This window comes from Mustela nivalis, assembly GCF_964662115.1.
Source record: "Mustela nivalis genome assembly, chromosome: 10".
NCBI classification, from domain to species: Eukaryota; Metazoa; Chordata; class Mammalia; order Carnivora; family Mustelidae; genus Mustela; species Mustela nivalis.
The window spans coordinates 41386413-41410720 of record NC_139029.1 but is presented as its reverse complement, the minus strand read 5'-3'; the positions used below and the strand labels follow the sequence as shown (position 1 = coordinate 41410720).

The window sequence follows — 24308 nt, the reverse complement described above, 5'->3', positions numbered from 1 at the left end:
AGGTCTGTCCTATTAGTACTATGCCTGATGTTCCTGGTGTTCAGGACCCAATCATCTCACATTTGGACTATGATAGTAACTTGGTGGGATTCTCTATCTCTTTTCTTTTCTTTCTTCCAATCCATCCTATGCATAGCCAAAGCACTTTTCAAAAAATTATAAAACTGTGTCACTTAAGAACTTTCTTTTCTTCTTTTTCTTCTTTTTTTTTTTTTTTTTTTTTTCTTTTTTGGCCTCTGATCGTCTAAAAGACAAAATCTACACTCCCTGCAGGATCAATCCCTAATCTGTTTGTCCTACATCATATCCTGCCGTTGTCCCCTGCACAACCTCGTGCTTCAGCAACCACAAACAGCTCTCCAGTTTTTAAATATTTTCATGTCCCTCCATATTTACTTTATTCCTCCTCTAGCACCTAACACAGCTGTTACAAAGAAGGGAGACAAAGAAGGATGGGGGAAGGTAGCTATGGGATCTGGCAGAGGAAAATCACTGGTTTTCCAAAGTAATAGAGGAAAACTTTTTAAAATGTCGTCTCCCCTCCCATAATAAGTCTTCTTGGAGTTGGTGACTCTGGGCTCCAGGTTGTCTGGTATTGAAGCTATACCTCTGAACATAAATAAGTACCCTTTCCTACAGTTTAGGTCCTTTCTAAATATTGGGGGGGGGTGTCTTTTTCTTTCTTTATTATTATAATTTTTTTAATGTTATGTTAGTCACCATACAGTACATTATTAGTTTTTGGTGCAGTGTTCCATGATTCATTGTTTGCATATAACACCCAGTTCTCCATGCAGTCCATGCCTTCCTTAATACCCATCACCGGGCTCACCCATCCCCCACACCCCCAAAACCCTCAGTTTGATTCCCGGAGTCCATAGTCTCTCGTGGTTTGTCCCCCTCTCTGATTTACCCCCCTTCATTTTCCCCTTCCTTCTCCTGATGTCCTCCATGTTATGCCTTATGTTCCACAAGTAAGTGAAACCATATGATAATTGTCTTCCTGTGTTGAGCTTACTTCACTCAGCATAATCTCCTCCAGTCCCATCCATGTCAATGCAAATGGTGGGTATTCATCCTTTCTGATGGCTGAGTAATAGTCCATTATAATATCCAATGGGATATTACACTTTTTCTTAAAAGTGACTCTTTTTGTTTTTCAGTTCTCTTTTCTGCTTTTTGAAGTGTTGTTCTTTGGGACATGGCATCTACTGCAGGGAAGCAAGCCCGTGGGAAAACTGATGGCATGGCCCACCCTCCGGCAGCTGTAAGGTGCCACGCTGAAGTCTCATCACCCAATTTAACAAATAGTAACTAAATGTTGTTCAGTCCATGTGTCTTTCGGCTCTTCTTTCTCACCTGTCTGTTATCGTTGTAACTATGCACCGATTTAGGACAAAATACAAGGGAACGTGGTAGGTGTGCCTGCCATCTGCCTCTCGCTGTCCTAGGATGCCCTTAACACGTGAAATGGATCCATCCTAATGTCTGATGACTTTCTTCGGAATTGTATAGAGATGATCCTCTAAGGTGATCCTCTTTTCTCCAGTGCTTGCCATCATAAACTGACCGAACTGTATGAACTTTGGTTTGGATTCATTGGGAGCCCGGACAATTTGTCTGTGGTGACTTGACACTGGGCAACTGAACCTGATTGTTGCAAAATAAATACCTCATAGAATGTCTGTCTGCATTTCATGACTTTGACCTCGAGTTCTTCCTTGATGTTTTATCTTTAGCATGCTGGAAGCTGCTGTAAATCTGGATTTATTTAATGAGATGTGGGGATTAAAGTGGACATCAGAATTTTTCTTCCTGTAAGTATGGAACAGAGGGTTGAAAGAACTTGCTCCCTTATAACATATTTCAACACAGAGATTTTAGAAAAAAATTTCTAGGGCACTTTGAGCACCTCTTCATGGTGGCATGACTCCTGGCTATAGTGCATTAAAAGGGAGAAACAAGTGACAGTTCAGTTACTTTATTTTATTTTTTTATTCAAAATGTGTGCCATCTGGGAGGCTGGGCTTCTGCCGGGTCAGCATTGCCGATCCCCTACTGTTTCTGTTGTCCTCTTCAGGCCAGGAATTTCCAGTGTATTTCTGAGACAGCTACAAAGACACACGTGGACTTAAAAGGCTGGTCACACCGAAAAAGGAAGAGGCACACAAATTCAGGCCACCATGAGCTTAAGGTCAAGTTGGCAAACCTCCCGTCAAACACAGGGTACCCTCCCCTCCATGAATTTACTTCACAAATGCAGGTAGTGCTCATATGTGGTCAGCATTCTAGGTGATGGGGCTGGAGCAGTGAACAGAAAAGACCAGGTCCCTGATCCCAGGGATCCTGCGGGCAACACGATCATGTCTGGGGGGTTGCCAGCCTCAGCCTCTTCAAGGTCGCTGTCTCCTCCTGGAACAAGTCCTTGTGCGCGCATCTCTGCAGCTTTTGCCACTTGGTCTGAGCTCTTCCCCTGGGCCTCTCAGATCTAGTCTGAGCTTTCTTCCCTTTGTTGACTTCAGATGTTTGAAAGCAGCTGTTCTGTCCTCCTCCCCCCCACCCCCCACCAGCTCAGTGTTTATTCTGTCTTCAGGGACGCTTCGGAAAACTTGGTGTCTCTACCTTCCCGACCCTCTCTGAGCTGGTACCCTGGTGTTCTTTCATTAACACCTAACTCCTGCTGCCCAGGGCAGTGATTCTTACGCATGTGGGCCCTGTGAGCTGGTACCTGCCCTCTGCAACCTCCCCTTCCTGTGTCTCACCAAAAGTGGTAGTATTTTTCTCCACTAAAGAATGGAAGGATACTATGAAATTATATATATATATACATATATATGTATATATATATGCCTCTGCTACGGTTTCGACAGAGCTGCTAAGAGCCTTGCTATTTCCTACGTGATAGAGTGTCTGACAGAGCTCCCAAATTTCTTGGAATTTCCTGGTGGAGCATTTTTTTTTCTAAAGAGGGGACTCTTGGGGTGGTGGGATCTGGATGGGGCTGGTCACCAGGAAGACCGAGCCATGACTGGAAGCTGGGAACTTTCAGCTCCACTCCCCATTTTCTGGAGAGAGGTGAGGGGCTGGAAATGGAGGTAATAATCGATCAGGCCCGTATGATGAAGCCTTCATAAAAATACCAAAAGAACGGGGTTTGGAGAGCTTTCAGGTAGGTGAATACATCCACCTGCCAGGAGGGTAGTGCATCCCCAGCTCCGAGAGAGACAGAAGCTCCTGCACCTAGGACCCTTCCAGACCTCGCCCCATGTATCTCTCCACCGGGCTATTCATTTATATCCTTTAAAACATCCTTTGTAATAAATGAGCAATAGTGAGTAAACTTTTTCTGGGTCCTGGGAACAAATTACCAAACCTAGGGAGGGGGCCTTGGGAGCCTCTTAATTTGTAGCCAAGTTGGACAGAACTCATGGGTAATCTGGGGACCCACTGCTTGCAATTGACAACTGAAGCAAGGGGGCAGTCTTGGGGGACTGTGCCCTTACCCTCTGGGCTCTGCACTACCTCCAGGCAGGTAGTGTGAGAATTGCTTGGTGTGGAAGATCCACATATCTGGTCACGGAAGTGTTGTAAGTGCTAAAGGAAAGGAAAGCAGTGAGTTTTTCCCAGGCACATGTAAATATCCTGGGAAGGATATTTGAGAAGGAATTTAGTTACTACTGAGTATTTATGTGGTGTAACTGGTAAAGTTTTCTCCCCAAAATGTTTAGAGATTTTTGGGGCACCTGGGTGGCTCAGTGGGTTAAAGCCTCTGCCTTCGGCTAGGGTCATGACCTCACAGTCCTAGATTTGAGCCCTGCATCAGGCTCTCTGCTTAGCAGGGAGCCTGCTTTCTGCTCAGCAGGGAGCCAGCTTCCCTTCCTCTCTCTCTGCCTGCTTGTGATCTGTCTGTCAAATAAATAAATAAAATATTTTAAAAAATGTTTAGAGATTCTTTAATACAGAGGTCAGGATTTTTAAAGTAAGGATTCCAGACACAATCAGTATCATAAATTAGAACCATCATCTTATAAAAAGAGAGGCTATCATAATCTCAAATAATCTGGAAGGATATAATGTCAGTACTAAAAACTTGAATAAATTGAGCTTTCTGGAAAGCTGACTATTTTGCTCATTTTTTTCTCACCTACCAAAGACCAGTGAAAATTTCACGAACCAGCCAGCACCACCCTTTAGGAGCCCCTACTCGGGATCCCCTTGAAGCACTTAGGAATCGTATTCAACCATAAGAGAACTCTTGAAAGCAGTAGCTTAAACAAATCAGCACTTGTACTTTTCGCATGGAAATAGAAGTTTAGAGCTAGCCCCACCCAGATGAATACAGCTACTCCATGATGTCATTAAGGATTCTGGCTTTTTAAAATTTTTCTTCCGCTCAGCAGTCCTTAGTGTGAATTTGCCATCATCTGATCCCAAGACGTGTGCTGCTTTCTGGCAAAGTATAGGCAATGAAGAGTCTGGCTCCAAGCCAGAACCCTATGTGTGATCTTTCAGGCCTGATCGTGGGCAGTTAGGGGCTATGGACCTGAAGGTTTTTACCTCCTGACAGGCCTCCTGGGAAAGCCCCCTACACACACCAGACTAGGTGCACAGCCTGAGCACAGCACCCTCTGTGGGGAGTTGTGGTCAGTGGTTTTGGCCTCACCTTACCATCACCCCAAACTTGTTCTTAGGCAAATCTACCATCTCTAGCCCAGCTTCCTTCTTCTGGAGGCCTAATGGAGCTAAGGGGTGAGGGCCCTAGCCATGGCCTCTCTCAGGTGCCTTTGCCGAGACTGGGGGTCCTTAAAGATGTCTTTTCCACTCTGACCCAGTATTCAGTACTCTTCCACCCACCGCCCCTCCCCGCTTCCTCCTTCTGCCTCCTAAACTATAAAATGGCAGGAGTTTTTTGTTTAGGCAGTAAGACGTGTGCCCACATCTGCACCAACCCACCTGACCCTTGTGTGGCACTGTGCCATGGAGAAAAATGGAACATAAGGGGAACCAATGCTTTTCCCATTTCATATCTTGCTTATAACATCACAGTAACTGATTAAAGACTTGACTGTAACTTTTCACTTTCACTGCTCAGACAGTGAACAGGTGAACAGTGAACAGCTGAGCAGTGGCAGCTCAGCTCTCTCCAGCTCAGTTCCACTTTTGACAGGCAGGAAGAAGAGAAAGGGCAAAGAGCGTTGACCAGTTGAATTGACCTGGCTTTTAATGAGCTTTCTCCCAAACCCCATCTAATGCCTTATACTTCTATCTTATTGGTTAGAAATGTATCACATGGTCATCCCTAGCTGCAAGGGAGGCTGGGAAATGCTCTTTAGCTGGGCACACTGCCACCCTGAATGAAGCCAGAATGTGTTTGAAACACATAACTGTTACATCGTGGAAACCCTGCTTTTAGAAAAGTTAATGGATGGTGGTTTTTCCATTGTCAGTTTGATTTCACTGGTTTGTGTATAAAGATTTAAGAGGCACCTGTGTGACTCTGTCATTTAAGCATCTGATTCTTGTTCTCAGCTCAGGGGTTGATCTTACAGTCATGAGTTCAAGCCCCTCATGGGCTACACAGTGGGCATGGAGCCTACCTAAAAAAGGAAAAAAAAAAAAAAAGGATTTAAGAGAAAAGAATTCTGGAAAGATGGCAGTGACATTTTTTGAATTTCCCCAAATTCCTCCATAAAAATAGAGTATCTGGGATAGCAAAACCAAAAACCTGTGGACAATATCAATAACAAACTTGGGTGACAAGATATCACCACATACCCCAAAATTCAAGCAGATGTAAACCACTAGCCACTCAAAGACTTGCATGGTATCAGCATTTTTGTGGAAAGAGGCAAAGGAAGCAGCTGGGTGTCTGAGAAATCTAAAAATAAGAAAACCCCAAAATAGCCAAGAGGTACTCCCTAAAAAGTACCGTGGACCAATAGGAGAAAAGCAGCTAGATTTGGGGGCAGTTTGGTACCACCCAGTTTTCAGCTGATGAGTGCAAGGGGTCTGAAGAAGGATCTGAAGAAGTTGGGCTCTGGAAACCAGCCAAAGTATCTTTCCAGGACATCAGAGTAGAAACTTCAGGGTCTAGAATACAGATAGAGTAGGCCAGGGATATTTGGGGCAAAGAAAAGGGAAATCAGATGAAAGTGGGGGAAGGGAACAGAGCCAGAAGATCCAGAAAGTTTGAAGCCATATTTTTGAACACTTCCTGGAAACAGAGAAAGAAGTGATAGAGTCTCAAATTTAGCAAAGCTGTCCTAACTCACCCCTCCTTCCTAAATGTGCAGGAAAACGAATTTCATATAAAAATGAGCAGCAGAAAGGACTGCAATCAAACCTCATAATGAAGTTATTATAGGAAAAGTGAAAACATGGAGCTGAATAATATCCCTAATGATATGAAAACATTCTGGAAAGACATGCCCACAAAACCAGATGAAAACTGTAACGTAAGATTTCAAAATAAACTAAAGCAAATTAAGGAAATAATACAAGTTCCTGCTCAACAGCAGTGGTGTAGTTGTAACAGCAGTACTGGCGTTCCCCCCAGCAGCCCCACATCATGAGTGTGCTGGTGGGCTCTAATGTAGAAGGAGTAGCACCTTCATGATATTTGGATAACTCCCTTCTCCCTTTGCTACTACAGCCCTATTCTTTCTCCCCTATGCCCTTTCAGCCCTTTGAACACTTTTATTATCTATACCCTGGGTTCCGTTCCTCTTTGAATTAGGTAACAAAGTTTGTTGTCCTGAATAGACACTTTCTGCTGCAGTTCCTTCCATTCATTCTTCTGTTCATTTAGCAAACATTTATTGACTACCTTCTCCTGTATAGCATTTTGGAAACAATGATAAACAAGATAGACAAAGTCTCTGCCCATGGGACACTTATGTGCTAGTTAGAATTCAGACAATAAATAGGTAGTTACACACGATGATTTCAGAATATGATTAGTTGCTCTAAAAATAAAAGTGGCACAAACAATAAATAATTGTCTCTGTTGTGTAAATGAAGTCAGGAGGTAAGGGCAGGTAGCTAGGATTGGTATGGTTGCTTCAGTAATCAGGTTTACTTTGAGCTCAGTACTTGATTTTGCCTAGAGTGTGACACATCCAAATTCTATGCAGCTGGATGCAGGAAGGGATTAATAAGGTGGCAAAGGACATGGCTAGCTCTCTTTTAAGGGGAGTTTCTGGGAAACTACCATGCAATAGTTTGATTATATTTTATTGGCCTGAACTCATCAGTCACCTGGCTCCACCTAGCGGCCAGGGAGACTAGGAAATGTAGCCACATGCCCAGTTAAAAATCAGGGATTCTATTTCTAAGAAGTAGAGGAGAAAGAATGCTGGGGTAGACAACTAGTAGTCTGAACCAGGTACTAAAGGAACTAAACAAAGTAAACTGACAGCAAGTGACCTTGTCTGTGTTTAATGACACTCATTTAGAATGATTATCTTTTCCCATCACCAGAAAGGAGGTTTCTTCTTGGCAGAGACTTGATCTACCTTTGTATTCCCAGTTTATTCTGCAGGGCTTCAGACATGATTGATATTAACATGTTTTTGAAAATGAATATAATCTTTTTTTTTTTAAAGATTTTATTTATTTATTTGACAGACAGAGATCACAAGTAGGCAGAGAGAGAGAGAGAGAGGGAAGCAAGCAGGCTTCCTGCGGAGCAGGGAGCCTGATGCGGGGCTCAATCCCAGGACCCTGAGATCATGACCCGAGCCGAAGGCAACAGCCCAAACCACTGAGCCACCCAGGCGCCCCGGAAATGAATATAATCTTAAAGCAACAGTATAGCAAACATTACAGAGCACTGTGTTTGATGTCAATTTCTCTCACTAGACTGAGTTTCTCCAGAATCAGTAAATCACTAAATCTCTCTGTCTTTACAGAGTACTGAATGTTGACTGTGGTATATAATTGGGTATTAAAAGGTGTTAGCAGTATACCTCCAGGGATCTAACTGAGGGCTAATGCAATCAGAGAAGACTTCATTAAGTGGGACTTGGATCGGTAGAAATCTTTTTCCTTACTGGCAGGAAATTAAGGATAATCTGTATTTGTAGTAGCATTTTCATATTTTCACAACATCGATGGATACCATCTTTATTTTTATCCTTTTTTTCTAGATTAAGAAATGGAGTCTCAGATAGGATCAAGACATTCCATTTAGCAAGTGGCAGAGACGGAACTAGGAACCAGATCTTAGGAAACCAAATACACTTTAAAAAAAAATATATTTTATTTATTTATTTGACAGAGAGAGACACACAGTGAGAGAGGGAACAGAAGCAAGGTGAGTGGGAGAGGGAGAAGCAGCGTTCCAGGGAAGCAGGGAGCCGGTTGCGGGCCTTGATCCCAGCACCCTGGGATCTTGACCTGAGTCACCCAGAAGCCCCCAGATTCACTTTCATATAGATTATTTTCCATTTCAGTAAAATCAGTGAGTACCTCTCTGGAGAGGGTCACAACATTGTTTGATTTCACTTTCAGGCAGTCGATAAAGAAAATAGGGAGAAATAAGCGCGAGTCATTTTGCCAGATCTAAGTGTAAAATCCGGCCAATGGACACTGTTAACTCTTAGGGGCTTTATAAAAGACTACGATTCCCAGCACGTCACAAGGTACCTCTGGGAAAACTTCCACTCCCAGCATGCTGTACTTTGGAATTCTGAGTCCCAGAATGCAACGCTCCCTTGCGCCCAGAGCGCCATCGAGACTACAGTTCCCAGCATGCAGCGTCGCCCCTGGTTTCTGGCGTCCCGCTGGACCCTGCTTCGGAGAGACCTTTTGGTCTCCAGCGGGCGGGTCCTGAAATCCCAGCCCCCTCTGGGGGACGTGTCCGGGGGCCACTTCTGGCGCGCTAGGCCTGTCCAGACGAAGCCTCGAAGGGACTGGTTGGGTCCTGGCCCGGGCTTCTCTCAGGCGGCGTTTGAGGCAGCCCCAACAGGGTCCTCCTGGGGCCTTTCTCCCTTTGAACAGCGGTGGCGGGCGGGCGCACTGTCTCCTGCACCCCTCAGAACCGGGACCGCCATCACCATGGCCACGGCTGCGAGTCGGCCCTACGCCGGCGGGTCGCGGGACATCTTGTGGCGCGTGAGTGCTGCGCGCTCTGTGGCGTGCGCTCGGCCCGCAGCTGGAGTCGGGCCTGGCGGGCGGACGCGCTCTCAGCGCGCGTGCGCGCCGGGCGGGGAAGGGACCGGCTTCTGTGTAGCATGGGGAGCGCGTGGGGAGGGGGCGGCCAGAGGGAGTGATTACAGGGATGTGGGGGGGTGTCCCGAGTGGAGTCTGGTTGTGGGGTGGGCGGGGCGGGCTAGGGAAAGCTGGTTACTAGTGTGCAGTGGCGGGACGTCCTGAGTGCAGACTTGTCATGGGGTGGGAGAGGAGTCCTGAGTGGAAGCTGTTTAGAATGACAGGGATGACCTGCATGGGAACTGGGGGAGGGATTGTCAAGAGTTTTATGCAAGGATGGAGTATCTGGTAGGTGCAAAATGAATAATTTGATCACTTGAGGTAAGAAGTGTCTTATTTGGGGTAGGAATATCTAGAATTAGAAAGAATATGATGTGGCCTCAGCAGAGGCTGTATCCCAAGCTAAAATTTTGAGTCCTTAAGTCTTGCCTATTCTTTACCACCTATATTATCAATTACTGATTTTCTATAGATGTACTTCAGAAAATATGACTGTAGTTTTTTTTTTTTTTTTTTCTCCTTTCTTTCCCATTGCCACTGCCTTCCTTTGTACACTGAGAACTTTGGCTTTGGGCACATGTAGTAGACTGCCTCCTAGTTGTCTCTTGTGTGGGTCTTGCCCCCTCTGACCCACCTTCATCATAAGCACCTTCCAAACCCAAGAGTATTTTACCTTCCAAAATGTAAATCCGATTAAAGTAAAGTCTTTCATGCTTCAGACCCCTCAGTATCTCTTCTTTACTCACTTATTCAGTAGCGTATCTTGTATCTCTTAAGTGGTAGGCTCTGGTGATTCACACATGAATACATTGTGCTAATTGTCCAATAACTGCCATAGCTAATAATTGTAAACACAATTACAGTATGCAGATGATCCCTATAAAATGTGTACAGCTTTTAGATATTGATATATCAATCAATTAAACCTAAAGAGACAAGTATAAGGCTGGGACGCCTGGGTGGCTCAGTGGGTTAAAGCCTCTGCCTTTGGCTGGGGTCATGATCCCGAGGTCTTGGGATTGAGCCCCGCATCAGGCTCTCTGCTCAGCCGGGAGCCTGCCTCTCCCTCTCTCTCTGCCTGTCTCTCTGCCTACTTGTGATCTCTGTCTGTCAAATAAATTAATAAATCTTAAAAAGAGAGAGAGAGACAAGTATAAGTTGTTGTAAAATACAGTTATAAAACTAAGACAATTCCTCTCCTCCCTCAGACTGTGATGTTCAATGTAGCGTCTGACTCTGGTCTAAACGCAAGCATCAGTTCCCTGATCTTATAAGATTCGGGAGTTGTATGTCATGTTATTAATAGGAGTAACCACTGGAGCTTATAGCTGCCTGGGCTATGATCTAGTGTAAATACTAGTGATTGACTTCCCATATGAAAAGATAGGATTTGCATAACTGAAATAACTGAAGTAGCTTGACTTCATGATTGAGGGATTTTGTTTGTTTAATTATAGGTTTTGGGCTGGAGGATAGTTGCGAGTATTATCTGGTCAGTGCTGCTTCTACCCGTCTGTACCACAGTATTTATCATCTTCAGCAGCATTGATTTATTTCATCCTATTCAGTGGCTGTCTGGTAAGTGGTGCTCAGTTTGGGAAAATCAAATTTACAGGACCTATTTCTCAACATAAAAGTTGTGTTATGTTTTAGATCATTTGTTTTTAATCACTGCCCGTATTGATGGACATGGCAAAACATTCCCCTTGGAGGTGACCTTAAGGCATTCCCTTTATAGATCACCTTTTCACTGTGTAATTATAAGATTAGTAAATCGGTCAGAGATCTGTATTATCACATGAGCAAAAAGATTATTAGAAGACTGCATAACTGAAAACTTAGCTTAATTTTTTTATGTCTTTGTCTTTTTTGACTGCTTTTTTGATGTTTTCATTTTTAAGGACCAGGACTGTTTCCTTTGTCTACTTAAATATTTTGAGTAGAAAATAATGACATTTATCTTTTTAAAAAGCCTGCCTAAAAATAAGACTACTTCATTTCTGTATTGTGGCTAATAAAAAGATGAGAAGAGAGAACAGGAGGAAGGAGGTACAGACTTAGAAGCGTGGAGGTGAATACAAAGACTGATGAGGAAGAAAAGCTTGGAGCAGATTAAATGTGGCGATCAAAGTAAAATTACTAAATTTATTATGATCATGTTAATTAATAATAACCTCCAATTATTGCCATGTACTGCATGCCACGTACCGTACTAAGCATCTTAAGTATATTGTTATTCTTCCTACAACCCTATATAATAAAGAGATATTATCTCTGCTTTATAAATGAAGAAGCTGAGACTAAGATTATAGAAGTCTGTGTAGACATACAGTCAGTGAGTAACGGAACCAGGATTTGAACCTTGGTCTCTGACTTCAAAGCCTGTTTTTCCACTATGCCAACTGGAATTGGAGAGAAGTGTTGCCAGAGTAGGTTTTGAACTCTTTTAAAAAGTCTTGCCTAAGGCTAAAAAGCACAAATACTCTCAAAATTCTTTTTATTTCCCTCTCCACAACAATAACAAATTCCTTTTGCCTAGAGAAGTGGAAAGTGTGTTGTTAATTTAATTTTCAGAAAAAAAGTGCTAATTTTCAAGGAGTTAGCAGCTTTACCTTGTGGTCTTTGGAGCTATTGCTGCTAAAGAATCATAGTAGTGTTACGTTCTTGTTGAAAGGTCTCAATCACTTCTTGCATGGGACCTATAGGGCAGATAAAATTAAGCCATGAGCCAGCACAGGAATGCCAGGTATTTCTGTAACCACCTTCTCTGAGCCTGGATCCCTCATTGATCTCAGCGGTCTGGTCACAAGCTTGGAATATTCAGTCCTAAAATCTAGAACCATTACCCATTGTTCAGATTTGGCACTCAAGAAAAAACTTTTTGCCATTTCATGGGCCAGGGATTTTTAATCCTAATAATACTTTATCTGGAGATGAGATTTGATTTATGCCATTTTTCTCATCAAATGTTACTCATCTCTTTCAACTTTTGCTTCACAAAGTCTTTTTAGAGAAATTGTACTCTTCCCTTACTTATTTCCAGTCACATGAATCAGTTCTTTCATTCTCTTAGCTCAGTATAATGTTGGGGTTTAATTGTGAATCCTTAATAAATATTCTTATTAGTTTAGGTCAATAAATTATTCTCTTAAAAGTTATTGATTTCATTAAGTTTTAGTCTATTCAGCAAATGTAGTTCCTTGCTGTTTTTATTTCTCTTATTTATGTTTTTATTTTTATTTATGTTTTGTTTTGTTTTATATATATATGTGTATACATGTATACACACACATATATGTATATATGTTTTAAACTTGGCCAGATTTTTTAAATGAAATATTGCTTGTTGAACTACTCTAAAATGTGAATATATTAGTATTTTTACAAAGATATCATGATTTTTTTTTTAATTCAGCATTTGAATGATTTATGGATTATGCTATTTCCAGAAATGTTACTTTTTTCATAATAGAAGTTAATTGCATTTGTTAAGAAGAGATCTGAAAAATATTATTTATATTGTAAAAAGAAGCCTTGTTGGTATATTACTAAATGTGGTATTTCTCTGTTTCACATGAGTAAAGACATTTGCATATGGTAGTATTTTTCTGATGTTAACATCTGGGTCATCTAAAAGAAATTCTAGTATAATTTTAAAGGACCCAGAGCTTGGTCCAAATAACTCACACTGTAGTTCTTGAGCTGATGTCCTGTGGGACCTGTCAACAGTGGATGAGTGAATTCTTGAAGAAAAGATAACTTTTAAAAGGAAAGTTACAGTTGTGGTTCAAACCCGTTTCCTGTTGCAATATACTGATCATGACTATGACTGAATGAACTTACTAATTCATCTCTCTTGTGTTTTAGATTCTTTCAGTGATCTGTATAGCTCCTATGTAATCTTTTACCTCCTGCTGCTGGCAGTGGTAGTAGTAATAATAAGTATTTTTAATGTGGAGTTCTATGCAGGTGAGTTTTCAGATGTTAATCATCTTAAAAGTATGTGAATTTATATTATTATTATTAATGGCAGGCTCAGCGTGTTTAGTATGTGGATGTGTGTAACAGGCTTGTTTTGTGTCAGCCTAAAGTGTACATACAGAATCATCTGCTTTGAATGTTTTAACTAAAAATTTATGTGAAGGTTCGTTTCTGTTTGAAGAATATTTAGAGCTCTTAGGACAAACATTGTATGATTTTACTTACATAGGAGGTTCTAGAGTCGTCAGATTCTTAAAGACAGAAAGTAGAATGGTGGTTGCCACAGGCTGGGGGAGGAGGGATTGGGGAGCTGTTTGCTGGGCACAGTTGTGGTTGAGGTTGGGGGGAAAGTCCTGAGGTGCATAGTGGCAATGGTTACACAACAGTGTGAGTGTATGTATGCCGCAGAACTACATGCTTAAAAATGGTTAAAATGGAAAAAAAAAATGGTTAACATGGCAAACTTTACTTATGTGTGTTTTACCACAATAAAAAAAATTTAGACCTTTTAATAGTTAACAGCTGCTGTTAAAGCTGTGACTCAGCAGATGTATTATAAAAATAACTCCTTTATAGGGTAGGAGATCAGGACCAGATGATTTCTAAGGTCCTTTTCAAATATAAAAGTCTATAATTCTATAGTTTAAAAAAACCCAGTTGTATGTTTTGCCTTGGGAGAATCACCTGCTAGATTCCAGAGCTTTTTATTTCCTGTTTTTCTTTTTGCTTTTTGTGCCTTTTCTGATTCCTGTGTCTGTACTTACGGTACAGTGAGAAGCTTCTTATTCGAGTATAACATCATTCCTCTTTTTAGCTCTTCAGTAGTTGCTTCTTAGAGCTGGTATAAAATTTCCAATCTTACTCTGGGGGTTATAACACATACCCTTTTCCTTTGCTTTCCTCGTCCCTCACTCCTAACTGCTGGATATCTTTTTCTATTCAAGCCATATACAGATCTCCTTGGCTTATAGCACGTGCTCTTTTACATGGTCCCACATACTTAGGTCTTCTTGATGTAGATGCCACACTAGGGCTCTCTGCCTTGTCATTCTTAAAGTCTGATTAGTCACTTTGGCTCATTCCTTCAACAAGCATTCTATGTGCTGTGCATTGTGTGGGGATAAGATATAAGTGTTATGGTCCCAGTTATCCTGAGAGGATCACAATTAATAGAGAGACAGACTAAACATCAAATATATTTAATTACAATACACTGGATAGTATGGGAATATATAATATAGGAGCACCATTTACCCAGCCTGGGAAGTTTCCTGGAGGAGGTGATGCTAAAAGGATGAATTGTATTAATTTGAGAAGGAAGATGATGATCCAGGGAAAAGGATAGCACATAAAAAGGCTTAGACACACGAGAAGATTTGGTATGTTCAGAGCATTATAAGCCAGTTGCACACTCAGTAGGTCTAATGGGCATTTCTTGGGGGGAAGGAGAGGTGATAGCAGCCTCTTTCTCAAAGTGTAAAGCACCTAAGCCCTCTCCCTTCACATGAATTTTCCATCTCTCTACAGTCTCTTTACTTGGAATATATTAAAAGAAGGATATGTATATGGTTAGATCAGGAAACCCTCTACTAGCTGTTTTCAAGGGTCAACATCCCTCCAACCCACACTCACCTACCCGAATACACCCAGAAAACTTATTTTGATTATCTGAGAGGCATTAGAAATTCCTATACAAACATTTATTTTGGTATTCAGTATTGTCATTATTTATGTATTTTGTGGTTTATTTTTTCACAGTTGGACTATATATTGACCAGTTCAAATGCTGAAGTAAAAATAACTTGTCAGAGGTCAAGCACTGTCTTTTAAAAATTATGATTATTTCTTTTCTGGCACCTAAGAGAGTGGCAGAGTAGACACTATTTGAACTGTCAGGAAATTTTATTTAAAAAGAACTGAAAAATGTTAATCATGCTATCCTTAGGCTTCATCTCTCAGAATCTTTGATTTTTCTTTTTTGTGTACATCTTTGTGTATTCAACCTTTTCAAAATCTTTTAGGTTCAAATATTTAACTTAGAATTTTTCTGTACTTTACATTGACTCTCTGTTTCTTCCTCCCCTTTGGAATATTTGTGCAAGTATGAGAGGGAGTAATAGTTCAGGTCCTCTGACTTCATTTGCTGCAGCCTAAAGCCATTGTAATGTGCTTTGTTTACAGTTGTGCCTTCCATTCCCTGCTCCAGACTGGCACTGATAGGGAAGATCATTCACCCTCAGCAGCTCATGCATTCTTTTGTCCATGCTGCAATGGGAATGCTGGTGGCTTGGTGTGCTGTGGTGATAACCAAGGGTCAATACCGTTTCCTTGTGGTTCCCTGCACTGGTACTGAGAGGTAATAGTAAATATATTCTTTTTATGGAACCTTGTTTAGTTACTAAGGTGACCTGCACAGATAAATAGTTTATGGACATTCTTTGCTTTCGAGACTTTTATGGAAGGTGCTTTTATATTTAATATCAAATGTTTTTGATATTTATGTTTGCTGAATTCAACAGGTTTTTTAAGACATAATCTCTGCAAGGCGCTGTGGTAGGTGCTGTTGGATTTATGAGAGGGATTCATGCATAAACTATAAGGTGCTTGAGATTTATGAACAGGAGGGGAATTAAGCCATGGACACAAATGGGTGTGATAGGAGAGAAATAGGAACTTCTGTGACATGGGCTGTAATAAGAAAGTGAGATGTGCACGTAAACCTGTGGCAGTTTGGGAGGCAGGGAAGATCCCTGGCTTCTTGGAGGAGGTGGCATTTAGGTTGGGAGTTTAAGGAAGGATTGTATGGGAAGAATGAAGAAAAAAACTTTAAAATAATGACAACTACCTTCTTCAGTAGAGTACTTGTATAATTTTGAAACTGATACAGTTCTTTGGGCAAAGAGCACACACATAGGTCAGGGAAAGAGAAAGGAGAGAGAGAATCTTAGAGAATCTTGAGCAGGCTTCACACCCGACACGGAGCCCAGTGGAGCTTGATCATATGACCCTGAGATCATGGCGTGAGCCGAAATCAAGAGTTGGTTGCTCAGCTCACTGAGCCACCCAGGCACCCCATAAACTGTTAACAGTTCTTGAACACATGACATTAATACCAATTTCAGGTTGATATTCTAACTTTAAAAATCAATAAAGATTACGGTAGGGTTATCTGGGTGTCTCAGTGGGTTAAGCCTCTGCCTTCATCTCGGATCGTGATCTCAGGGTCCTGGGATCGAGCCCCACACTGGGCTCTCTGCTCAGTGGGGAACCTGCTTGCCCCCTCTCTCTCTGCCTACTTGTGATCTCTCTCTCTCTGTCAAATAGGTAAGTTAAAAAAAAAAAAAAAAGATTACGGTAGTAATCTTAAGTTCCCAATTTTCTTTCTTCTTCTTCTTCTTCATTTTTTAGATTTTATTTATTTGAGAGAGAGCATGAGTGTAGGATGGAGCGGTAGAGGGAGGGGGAGAACCAGACTCCACACTGAGCAGGGAGCCCATCTTGGATAGAGTCCTAGGATAGCCCTCTATCCTAGGACCCCAGAATCATGATCTGATGCTGAAGGCAGACACTTAACTGACTGAGCCAGCCAGGCGCCCCTATACTAATGAATATTTAATTTCTTTTTGTCCCTCAATTACTATTACATAAGGCAGGGTTTTTTTTTTTTCTCCTAATGTGTTTTTTTTTTTTTAATAAGCCTTTACATGAATACACATTCCCTTTTCTCTGAGGCAAGTACATAGGAGTAGAATGGCTGGGTCATAAGGTTTTTTTTTTTTTTTTTTTTAATTAAAAATTTTTATTTATTTATTTATTTAACAGACAGAGATCACAAGTAGGCAGAGAGGCAGGCAGAGAGAGAGGGGGAAACAGGCTCCCTGCTCAGCAGAGAGCCTGATGCGGGGCTCGATCCCAGGACCCTGGGACCATGACCTGAGCCGAAGGCAGAGGCTTAACCCACTGAGCCACCCAGGCGCCCCATTTTTTTTTTTTTTCCATGATGCCTGTTTATTCCCCACACGTTTCTTGTCACCGTGGCTATCACTCAAGTTAGGACACTCAAGCTAGCACTCAAGTTAGCACTCAAGTTTTCTTTAGTGAGAAGGGTCCCTGTGAAGGATTGCCCAGTTATAAGAGACAACACAGAGAGAAGCCCAAAGTGATGGCATCTCTAGCAGGTCCATAACGTTCAGTTCTAGTTCCTCTCTGTCTAGATACAGCATACCTACCTGTAAGCAGCGTTGGGGACATTCATACCCTTTTCAGATTTCCAGAGGAAGAGCTAACATGTTAACCTTTAGAGAGGTCAAATTCTCATGCATCAGGGAGATGGTTTTGTTCATCTCTTGCCCGCATTGAACCTGAAATGAACTATTTTGTTAGAATTTGGGACATTTAATAAATGATTAAGTCAAAGTTTGAGCCTAAAGAAGTGATATGTGTCCCTGACTGTCGAATTAATAACCTGTTTCTCTCCAGTTTAAACAGCCCTGCTGCACAGACCTGCTTAAATGAGTATCACCTTTTTTTTCTACTGGCTGGAGCATTTATGGGCTACAGCTATAGTCTCCTGTATTTTATTAACAACATGAATTATCTGCCATTTCCCATCATACAGGTAAGATAGCATTTGGGTGTTACCTTATGTCAGAATTTGGCAGATGTAAACTTGCCTTGATGTATATATATATAACTGGCCTCATCTGATTAACTCAACATGTGGTCAGTAAAACTTAGGACTGAGATCATCAAAATGCCATTTGGAGAGGAGAGACTTGTCTTCATGAGATTTTAGCATATGTGTGAGAGCTATCACTGCCCTTGCCACTGCCGCTCTGAGAATACTGCTTTGGCCCACTCTTTCCCTCCCTGCTAGGTAATGGCAGTGGCTGTGACCTAGCAGGGCTGGGGGAGGATGATGATGACATTCATGCAGTGTACCTCTATGCAGCTGCCAGCTTCTTTTTGAACCTAAGAACTCATGGGCTTGACGATATGCAAGTAAGTATAGAATGTCAGTTACTGCCTCAGATCTTTTCTAGAACAAGGCATGATGTGTATAAATAAATAAAACAGTTTTGACTAGGACAGTTGGAACTCTCTTTCAGTTAGGTTTTTAAAAATCTAATCTGGTAGGAGCCTTCTGTGCAACTACGACTACCTTCTAAAGCAGGAGAAAGAAGTATCAGTTAAGATTTCTCCTAAGGGGTCAGGGTTCTCCCCAGGCTGTTCCCACTCTTCCTGGCTGTGTTCTTAGTTGCTTCATTCCTGTCCTGTGGCAGGCCGAGGACTGGGCCTTGGAGCAAAAGTCTTAGAACCAGCCCCTTCCCATTAGGACCCAGTCTGGTGGGGAGGGAGTGATGTGTGAACAATGTGAGAGTAAGGGAGTGTGTTTAAATTAGGCTTCTCCTGGTTTCCCTGAAGAGCAGTCTGTTGAAAATCCACATACTGCAGGAGGGAGTGCTCACAGAAAAGGAGCTGGCCCTTCCCTCCCTGCAGACCGTGAGTGTATGAAGAAAGAGTCCCAGTTAGAAATTCTTCACATTTTGAGAACATGAATTAAAAGCGGAGTATCAGCTTTACCACTTTAAAATTTTATAAGGAAGAAAACCCCTGAAATTCTGTACAGAAATATTCATGCTAAATCATTTTTTAATAATATAATTAGGAATATGAAGAAGAAAAATGTTAGAGAAAAATGAAATATCCCCAAATACCTTGCTCCTTCCTGAACCTCAGTTGAAAGTGACCATTTGTTTAACTTCACATATAGGCAGTAGAGTAAATGTAGGGGCAGGCCAGTAATTGACAGTACAAATAAATTGCTCCTACTATGCAATGTCACATTTGCCTACTAAATTTTTTGTAATTTCGTTTGGCTAAATTTTATTCTTGTATCCCAGAAGTTTCTCTTCTGATGGTAATATTTAGCTTTGACTTCAGGTTCAACTCTGGCAGAAGCTTAGCTTCTAACATTTGGTCATTCACTATTTGGCCAAAATATGTTTTGGGGGCATCTCTTGGAACCATAAGTGTATAGTGCTATTTGGTCTGCCCAGCTGGGTGCTCTCTCCAGCCTGGGGATGGTTGGAATAGGGTTTTTTTTTTTTTTTTTTTAAGATTTTATTTATTTATTTGACAGAGATCACAAGTAGGCAGAGAGGCAGGCAGAGACAGAGATAGAGGGAAGCAGGCTCCCTGTTGAGCAGAGAGCCTGATGTGGGGCTTGATCCCAGGACCCTGAGATCATGACCTGAGCTGAAGGCAGAGGCTTAACCCACTGAGCCACCCAGGTGCCCCGGGATAGGGGTTTTGTTGGGTGGGTGCAGTAGAATAAGGGAGGTCAGGATTTTGGCAGGAGCAGTTGAAATGATGAATCTTTGTGCCTAGGATCATAGCTTCTCATCTGTCACGTTTGTAACTGCCTTTGCCCAGCTGGATATATTTGCCTCCTCAGAAGATTGAGGGGGAAGAAGGACACCATACCTTAGCTTTCCAGCATACCAGAGCCTGATCTACGTTATATAACCTTCCCTTATGTACTTTAAGTTGCTAAGGAAAGCAGGATTGATTTTTCAGGAAATTGTAAGCTCAGTGTAAGATCAGACCTATTTCTTCTTCTGAACCTCCATAAAGTGATATGATGGCAATAGCCATTTACTTTTTTTCTTTAACTGGACAAGCTGACCAGGGAATGTTAGACCTTAAAAAAAAATTATTTTTTATTATTTTTTTACAAACAGTAACAACCATTATTATTAGCATCATCATCATCTTTTGTGATGTCAGATTACTTCCTAAGAGTATAGCGGTAACATTTCAATTAAAAAATATTCAAATAGTATAGATAAAATGAAAATTCCTTTGGCCATTCTGGGGCCAATCTCAGTCTTTACCTCAGAGATAATTGTGACCAGTTTAGTATAGACCCTTTCCTGTACATTTACGTATAGAATGCCTCCAGCATTATGTATCTTGTCAGGTGGAGCTTCCATAAACAGTTTTATATTATTCCTATTATTCAGTAACCACTGTTTTCACGTACCTCTGAAAGATTATGTCTTTTTGGAGATCTAATTCTAACCAGTTTACCATTAGCTTATTAATTTTTCTTTAAACTAGCCTGTAGTTCTAAAGCCAATTCCATTTATCAAACTCTTAATGACAGACTGATAGGGAAAAGCAGAACATTAGCGAGGAGGAGAGGACAAAGAAGTGGATGAACAACAAGACAGGGCTTGGCAAGTTCGAGGCCAACAAGACTGAAAGTATTAGATGAGATAAGATTTATAGAGCCTGGCATGTAGTAAATCCTCAGTAGAGGGTAGTTTCTAGCTAAATAACAGAAGAAACCCAAAAAGGGAATTGAAAAACACTTCAGCTGGGAAGCAATAAGAGGGTATATTAGCTATTCTCTGCATATCTACTGAAATGCCTACCTGCTTCCCTCTCCTCTTTGGACCCTGTGAGTAATGGTTGAGGTGAGAGCCTCAGTGGAAATAGTATAGGAACTATACTCTTTTTACTGGGTGAGGGGGTGGCGGTGGTGTCAAATAAGAAGGTTAGCATCCAGTGGCTGCATGGAATTGTGCAGTTCCTTATCTCAGACTTTGAATATATCCAAATAAACCAGGATTCTTGAAGCTGTGTGGTTAGTAACCAAGTATTCATATGGGCTGCTTTTGGCAAAGATACTGTAGGAGTTCACAGACATGGTATGAAGATAAAACTTTGACCTGTGTACTGTAATTATTTGCTCTTCTTTAGCTTCTGAATTTCCTTAAAGAAGGATCAGTCATAATAGAAGCATAAAAGAAGACTAGAATTTGGGAAATTCATCTTTGCTGCATTAAATTTCCTTAGGTTCTTTCCAATAATTTAAAAATATTTTTTTCCATTGGTATTTTTGGGGCAGGAATGGGAGGGGGGGCAAATACTCTTTATTTCACAAAAGCTTAGTTTTACCAGGAAAAAAGCATTTCACATTTTTTCTTAATTGATATTTCTTTCTTAGATAGTTAGAATTGAAGGTACTACTCATTAGTGCACTGTTCAGCTGGGTCAGCCTTCTTACTGCACACATAATTGGAGACATGCCTTGCTCAGTGCTGTAGAGAGAAGCATTAGAACTCAGGTCTCCTGACTCAGTCTAGTGTCTTGCCTCCTGTTTTTCTTGAAGATAGCATTTAAAAACAGTGTAGAGGCAGTGTGTACCTTATATTTAAGATTACATTCTCTGAAACTGGCCTGCCTGGATTAAAATGTCAGGTTTTCCTTTTGCTAGCTGGTAAATTGGTTCAGTATGCCTTGGTTTTCTCATAAATAAGATGCAGATAATAATGGAACCTTCTCTATAGGGTTGTGCTTAGAATAGTACCTGGTACATGCTAAAGAACCAAAGAATGTTAACTGCTGTTGTTCTGGTCATATGTTTTTTTGTGCTTACTCCGTCTCTGTAGTCCTTAGTGTAAGTATAGATCAGTATTGTTAATTATGTCATATCTGCTCTCGTATCAATGAGATGTTGTATAATGTAAATATTAAATATTTTATCATCAGTAATTACTGATTTTTTAACCTCTGGAATAAACTTTGTCTTTTTATACAGTGGTTATGCTTTTTATATGTGGACTGTTTTAGTTATGTGCTTGCTTTAAAATAAAATTGAACCTCTACTTGGATGTGTCATTTGATTCTGTTTTTCTTCTTTTTTCATAGCAATACAAATTCTTACGCTTCAGGAGATCTCTGCTCTTGTTAGTTAAGCATAGTTGTGTGGAATCACTGTTCCTGGTTAGGAATTTTTGCATCCTTTATTATTTTCTTGGTAAGAATTTCTGTTTTTTGATACAGTGTATGTGTTATCTCATTGCTCAGAAAATGTCAATTGCAAAGCCATTTTTTATTGTATTTGTATGTTTCTTAATTGTAGGTATGTGATTAGTCCAACTGATTCATTGTTTAGATTTTCATAGAGTATTTACTTAGTTAACAATATTGTTAAAGAAAATTTGGTATATACAATGGGATATAATTCAACCTTAAAAAAGGAAGGCAATGCTGTCACAAGCTACAACATGGATGAACCTTGAGGACATACTAAGTGAAATAACCCAGTTGCAAAAAGACAAATACTGCATGATTCTACTTATCTGAGGTATTATTTGAGTAGCCAGACTCTTAGAAACAGAAAGTAGAATTGTGCTTGGCAGGGCTGTGTGGGCAGGGGAAAGGAGGATTGTTGCTTGGCGGGTAGAGAGTTTCAGATTTTCAAGAGAAAAAAGTTCACGGATCCATTGCACAAATTGCATATAGTGTGTGTACACTTAAGGTTAAGATGATAAATTTTGTTATGTGGTTTTTACTACAATAAAAAATGCTTTTAAAAAATATTGTATATTCTGTAAATAACCTACTCCTTTTTATAGCTTTTTATAACTTGGTACTAATATATTAGAAATATCCTGCTGCTGAGGAGACCTTATAGAATTTGTTAACATGAATTCTAAGTACAAAAATTGATGTACTTATTTAATATGATGAACAGTTCAAGTTGAGTGGAAAACATTAAGCTCAATAGCAACACATAATAATATATAAACAAAATTCAACATCCTAAAATACTCTTTTCAGACTATAGGTTTCCCCCACCATCTGAAAGTAGAGAGTTCCTATGAAGCCTTCTGTAAGCCAAATGGCACAAAGTGAAGAAGCAATAAGCTTTAATTTATATGGAAAGATCTTTGAGTATCTCAAACCCCCAAAATAACCTCTCTTAGGCTTTTCTAATGCCTTTGGACACATCTTGCTAACTGATGCACAGAGCAAATGGGGATAAAGCACAGAAGCTCACAGACACAGTTGAAAGCTCTGGAGGCTTGATGCTGAGATGCTGAGTGTACTTCGCAGGTTAGGAACTTGGCTGCACCCCTCTCACCATTCAGGATGCCCTGCTTCTGTGCAGTGACAGCTCTGGCTTGGGACAAAACAAGTGCTGAATGCTGTTTTCCCTTTTGTGCCTTATTTGTAAATTTGGATTTCTTTCAGTTGGTGAAAACAGGTGCTAGCATAGGCCTTTCATAAAAGTGAAGTGACATAACACAAACTGGAAAAGCAGGGGATACCTATATAACTTTCTGCTCCTACTTTTTCCTATGGAATAATTTTAGAGTTGTTCTCACTGGGCATAGGCCATTCTGTTGTCTCCTTCCTTCACTTGTAGTTTATATAACCCATTTTTCTACATTGCCCTTATAATTGTCATTTAATGTTAACATTTGGTTGTTTTGTATTAACCTGCTACCATGAGTCTGGATGTTTCCTACAATTGTATTGTACAATTGGGCTGACGTAGCAGCCAATCAGCATTTCCGTGGTCAGCTGTATCTTCTATAACCCACTTACGTTCCATTCAGGTTTCATTTCAAGTGTTTCCACTTTTCATTTTTTTTTTTGTTGCACTTTGGTCTTTTTGGCCAGTGTCCTCTTTCAGTTACTCGTTTTTGTAAAATGTTGTGTGGGCTTTTCAGGGAGACAAAGAGGCAGCACAATTACACGTTTTGCTGTCTGTGCCTTAACTGAATGACCGGTCACCAACAGACTTAGTAAGAAGGGATGTGATTAGTCACAAATTATGGTGTGTATCCATTATCTACATACTGATTTGTGTACTGAAAAGCTAGAAGTACTATGTTCAGTTGCTCACAGTAAATATACTGTGGTAACTGAAATTTGAATTGTGTTGTTGGGGGACTGTTGTGATTTAACTTAACTGCCACTGAAATATGACTGAAATATGTACGTAATCTGACCCATGCAAAGCAAGGACTTCTGTATTTAGAAATTATTCTCTTTTCCTGACCATTTTAAAAAAAAGATTTATTTTTTTATTTTAGAGAGAGTGGGAGTCTTAGGGAGCAGAAGGAGAGAGAATCTCAAGCAGACTCCCTGCTGAGCACAGAAAGTCAGGCTTCTTGATCTCACAGCCAAGGGCTGAGAGCATGACCTGTGCTGAAATCAAGAATTGAATGCCTAACTGATGGCGCCTTTTAGGCACTCCTTCTGCCCACTCATAATCAGACAATGTAGCATTCTGACCAAGGTCTTTGTGTCTGCGT

The 24308-nt window shown here is 40.8% G+C and overlaps 2 protein-coding genes across 6 annotated transcripts in view; both read left to right on the top strand.

Annotated features, from left to right (window-relative positions):
- The window catches only part of YIPF1 (Yip1 domain family member 1), a 39057-nt gene extending 37364 nt beyond the window's left edge, over nt 1–1693 (top strand). For 2 of the 4 annotated variants that reach the window (XM_082688514.1, XM_082688513.1), the window contains one exon: nt 1164–1693. The gene's annotated coding sequence lies outside the window, so the exon portion shown is untranslated. Of the gene's footprint in view, nt 1–1143 lie in introns of all 4 variants that reach the window. The other 2 variants (XM_082688518.1, XM_082688516.1) reach the window with 2 other exon arrangements.
- Nucleotides 1694–8511: 6818 nt separating this feature from the next.
- The window catches only part of NDC1 (NDC1 transmembrane nucleoporin), a 47459-nt gene continuing 31662 nt past the window's right edge, over nt 8512–24308 (top strand). The window contains exons 1-6 of one of the 2 annotated variants that reach the window (XM_082688509.1): nt 8512–9114; nt 10668–10788; nt 13078–13179; nt 15373–15547; nt 17671–17809; nt 21910–22018. In XM_082688509.1, coding sequence (XP_082544635.1) covers nt 8752–9114; nt 10668–10788; nt 13078–13179; nt 15373–15547; nt 17671–17809; nt 21910–22018 — 1009 coding nt within the window. In that variant the 5' untranslated portion in view covers nt 8512–8751. Of the gene's footprint in view, nt 9115–9213; nt 9499–10667; nt 10789–13077; nt 13180–15372; nt 15548–17670; nt 17810–21909; nt 22019–24308 lie in introns of those variants that run through there. The other variant, XM_082688510.1, reaches the window with a different exon arrangement.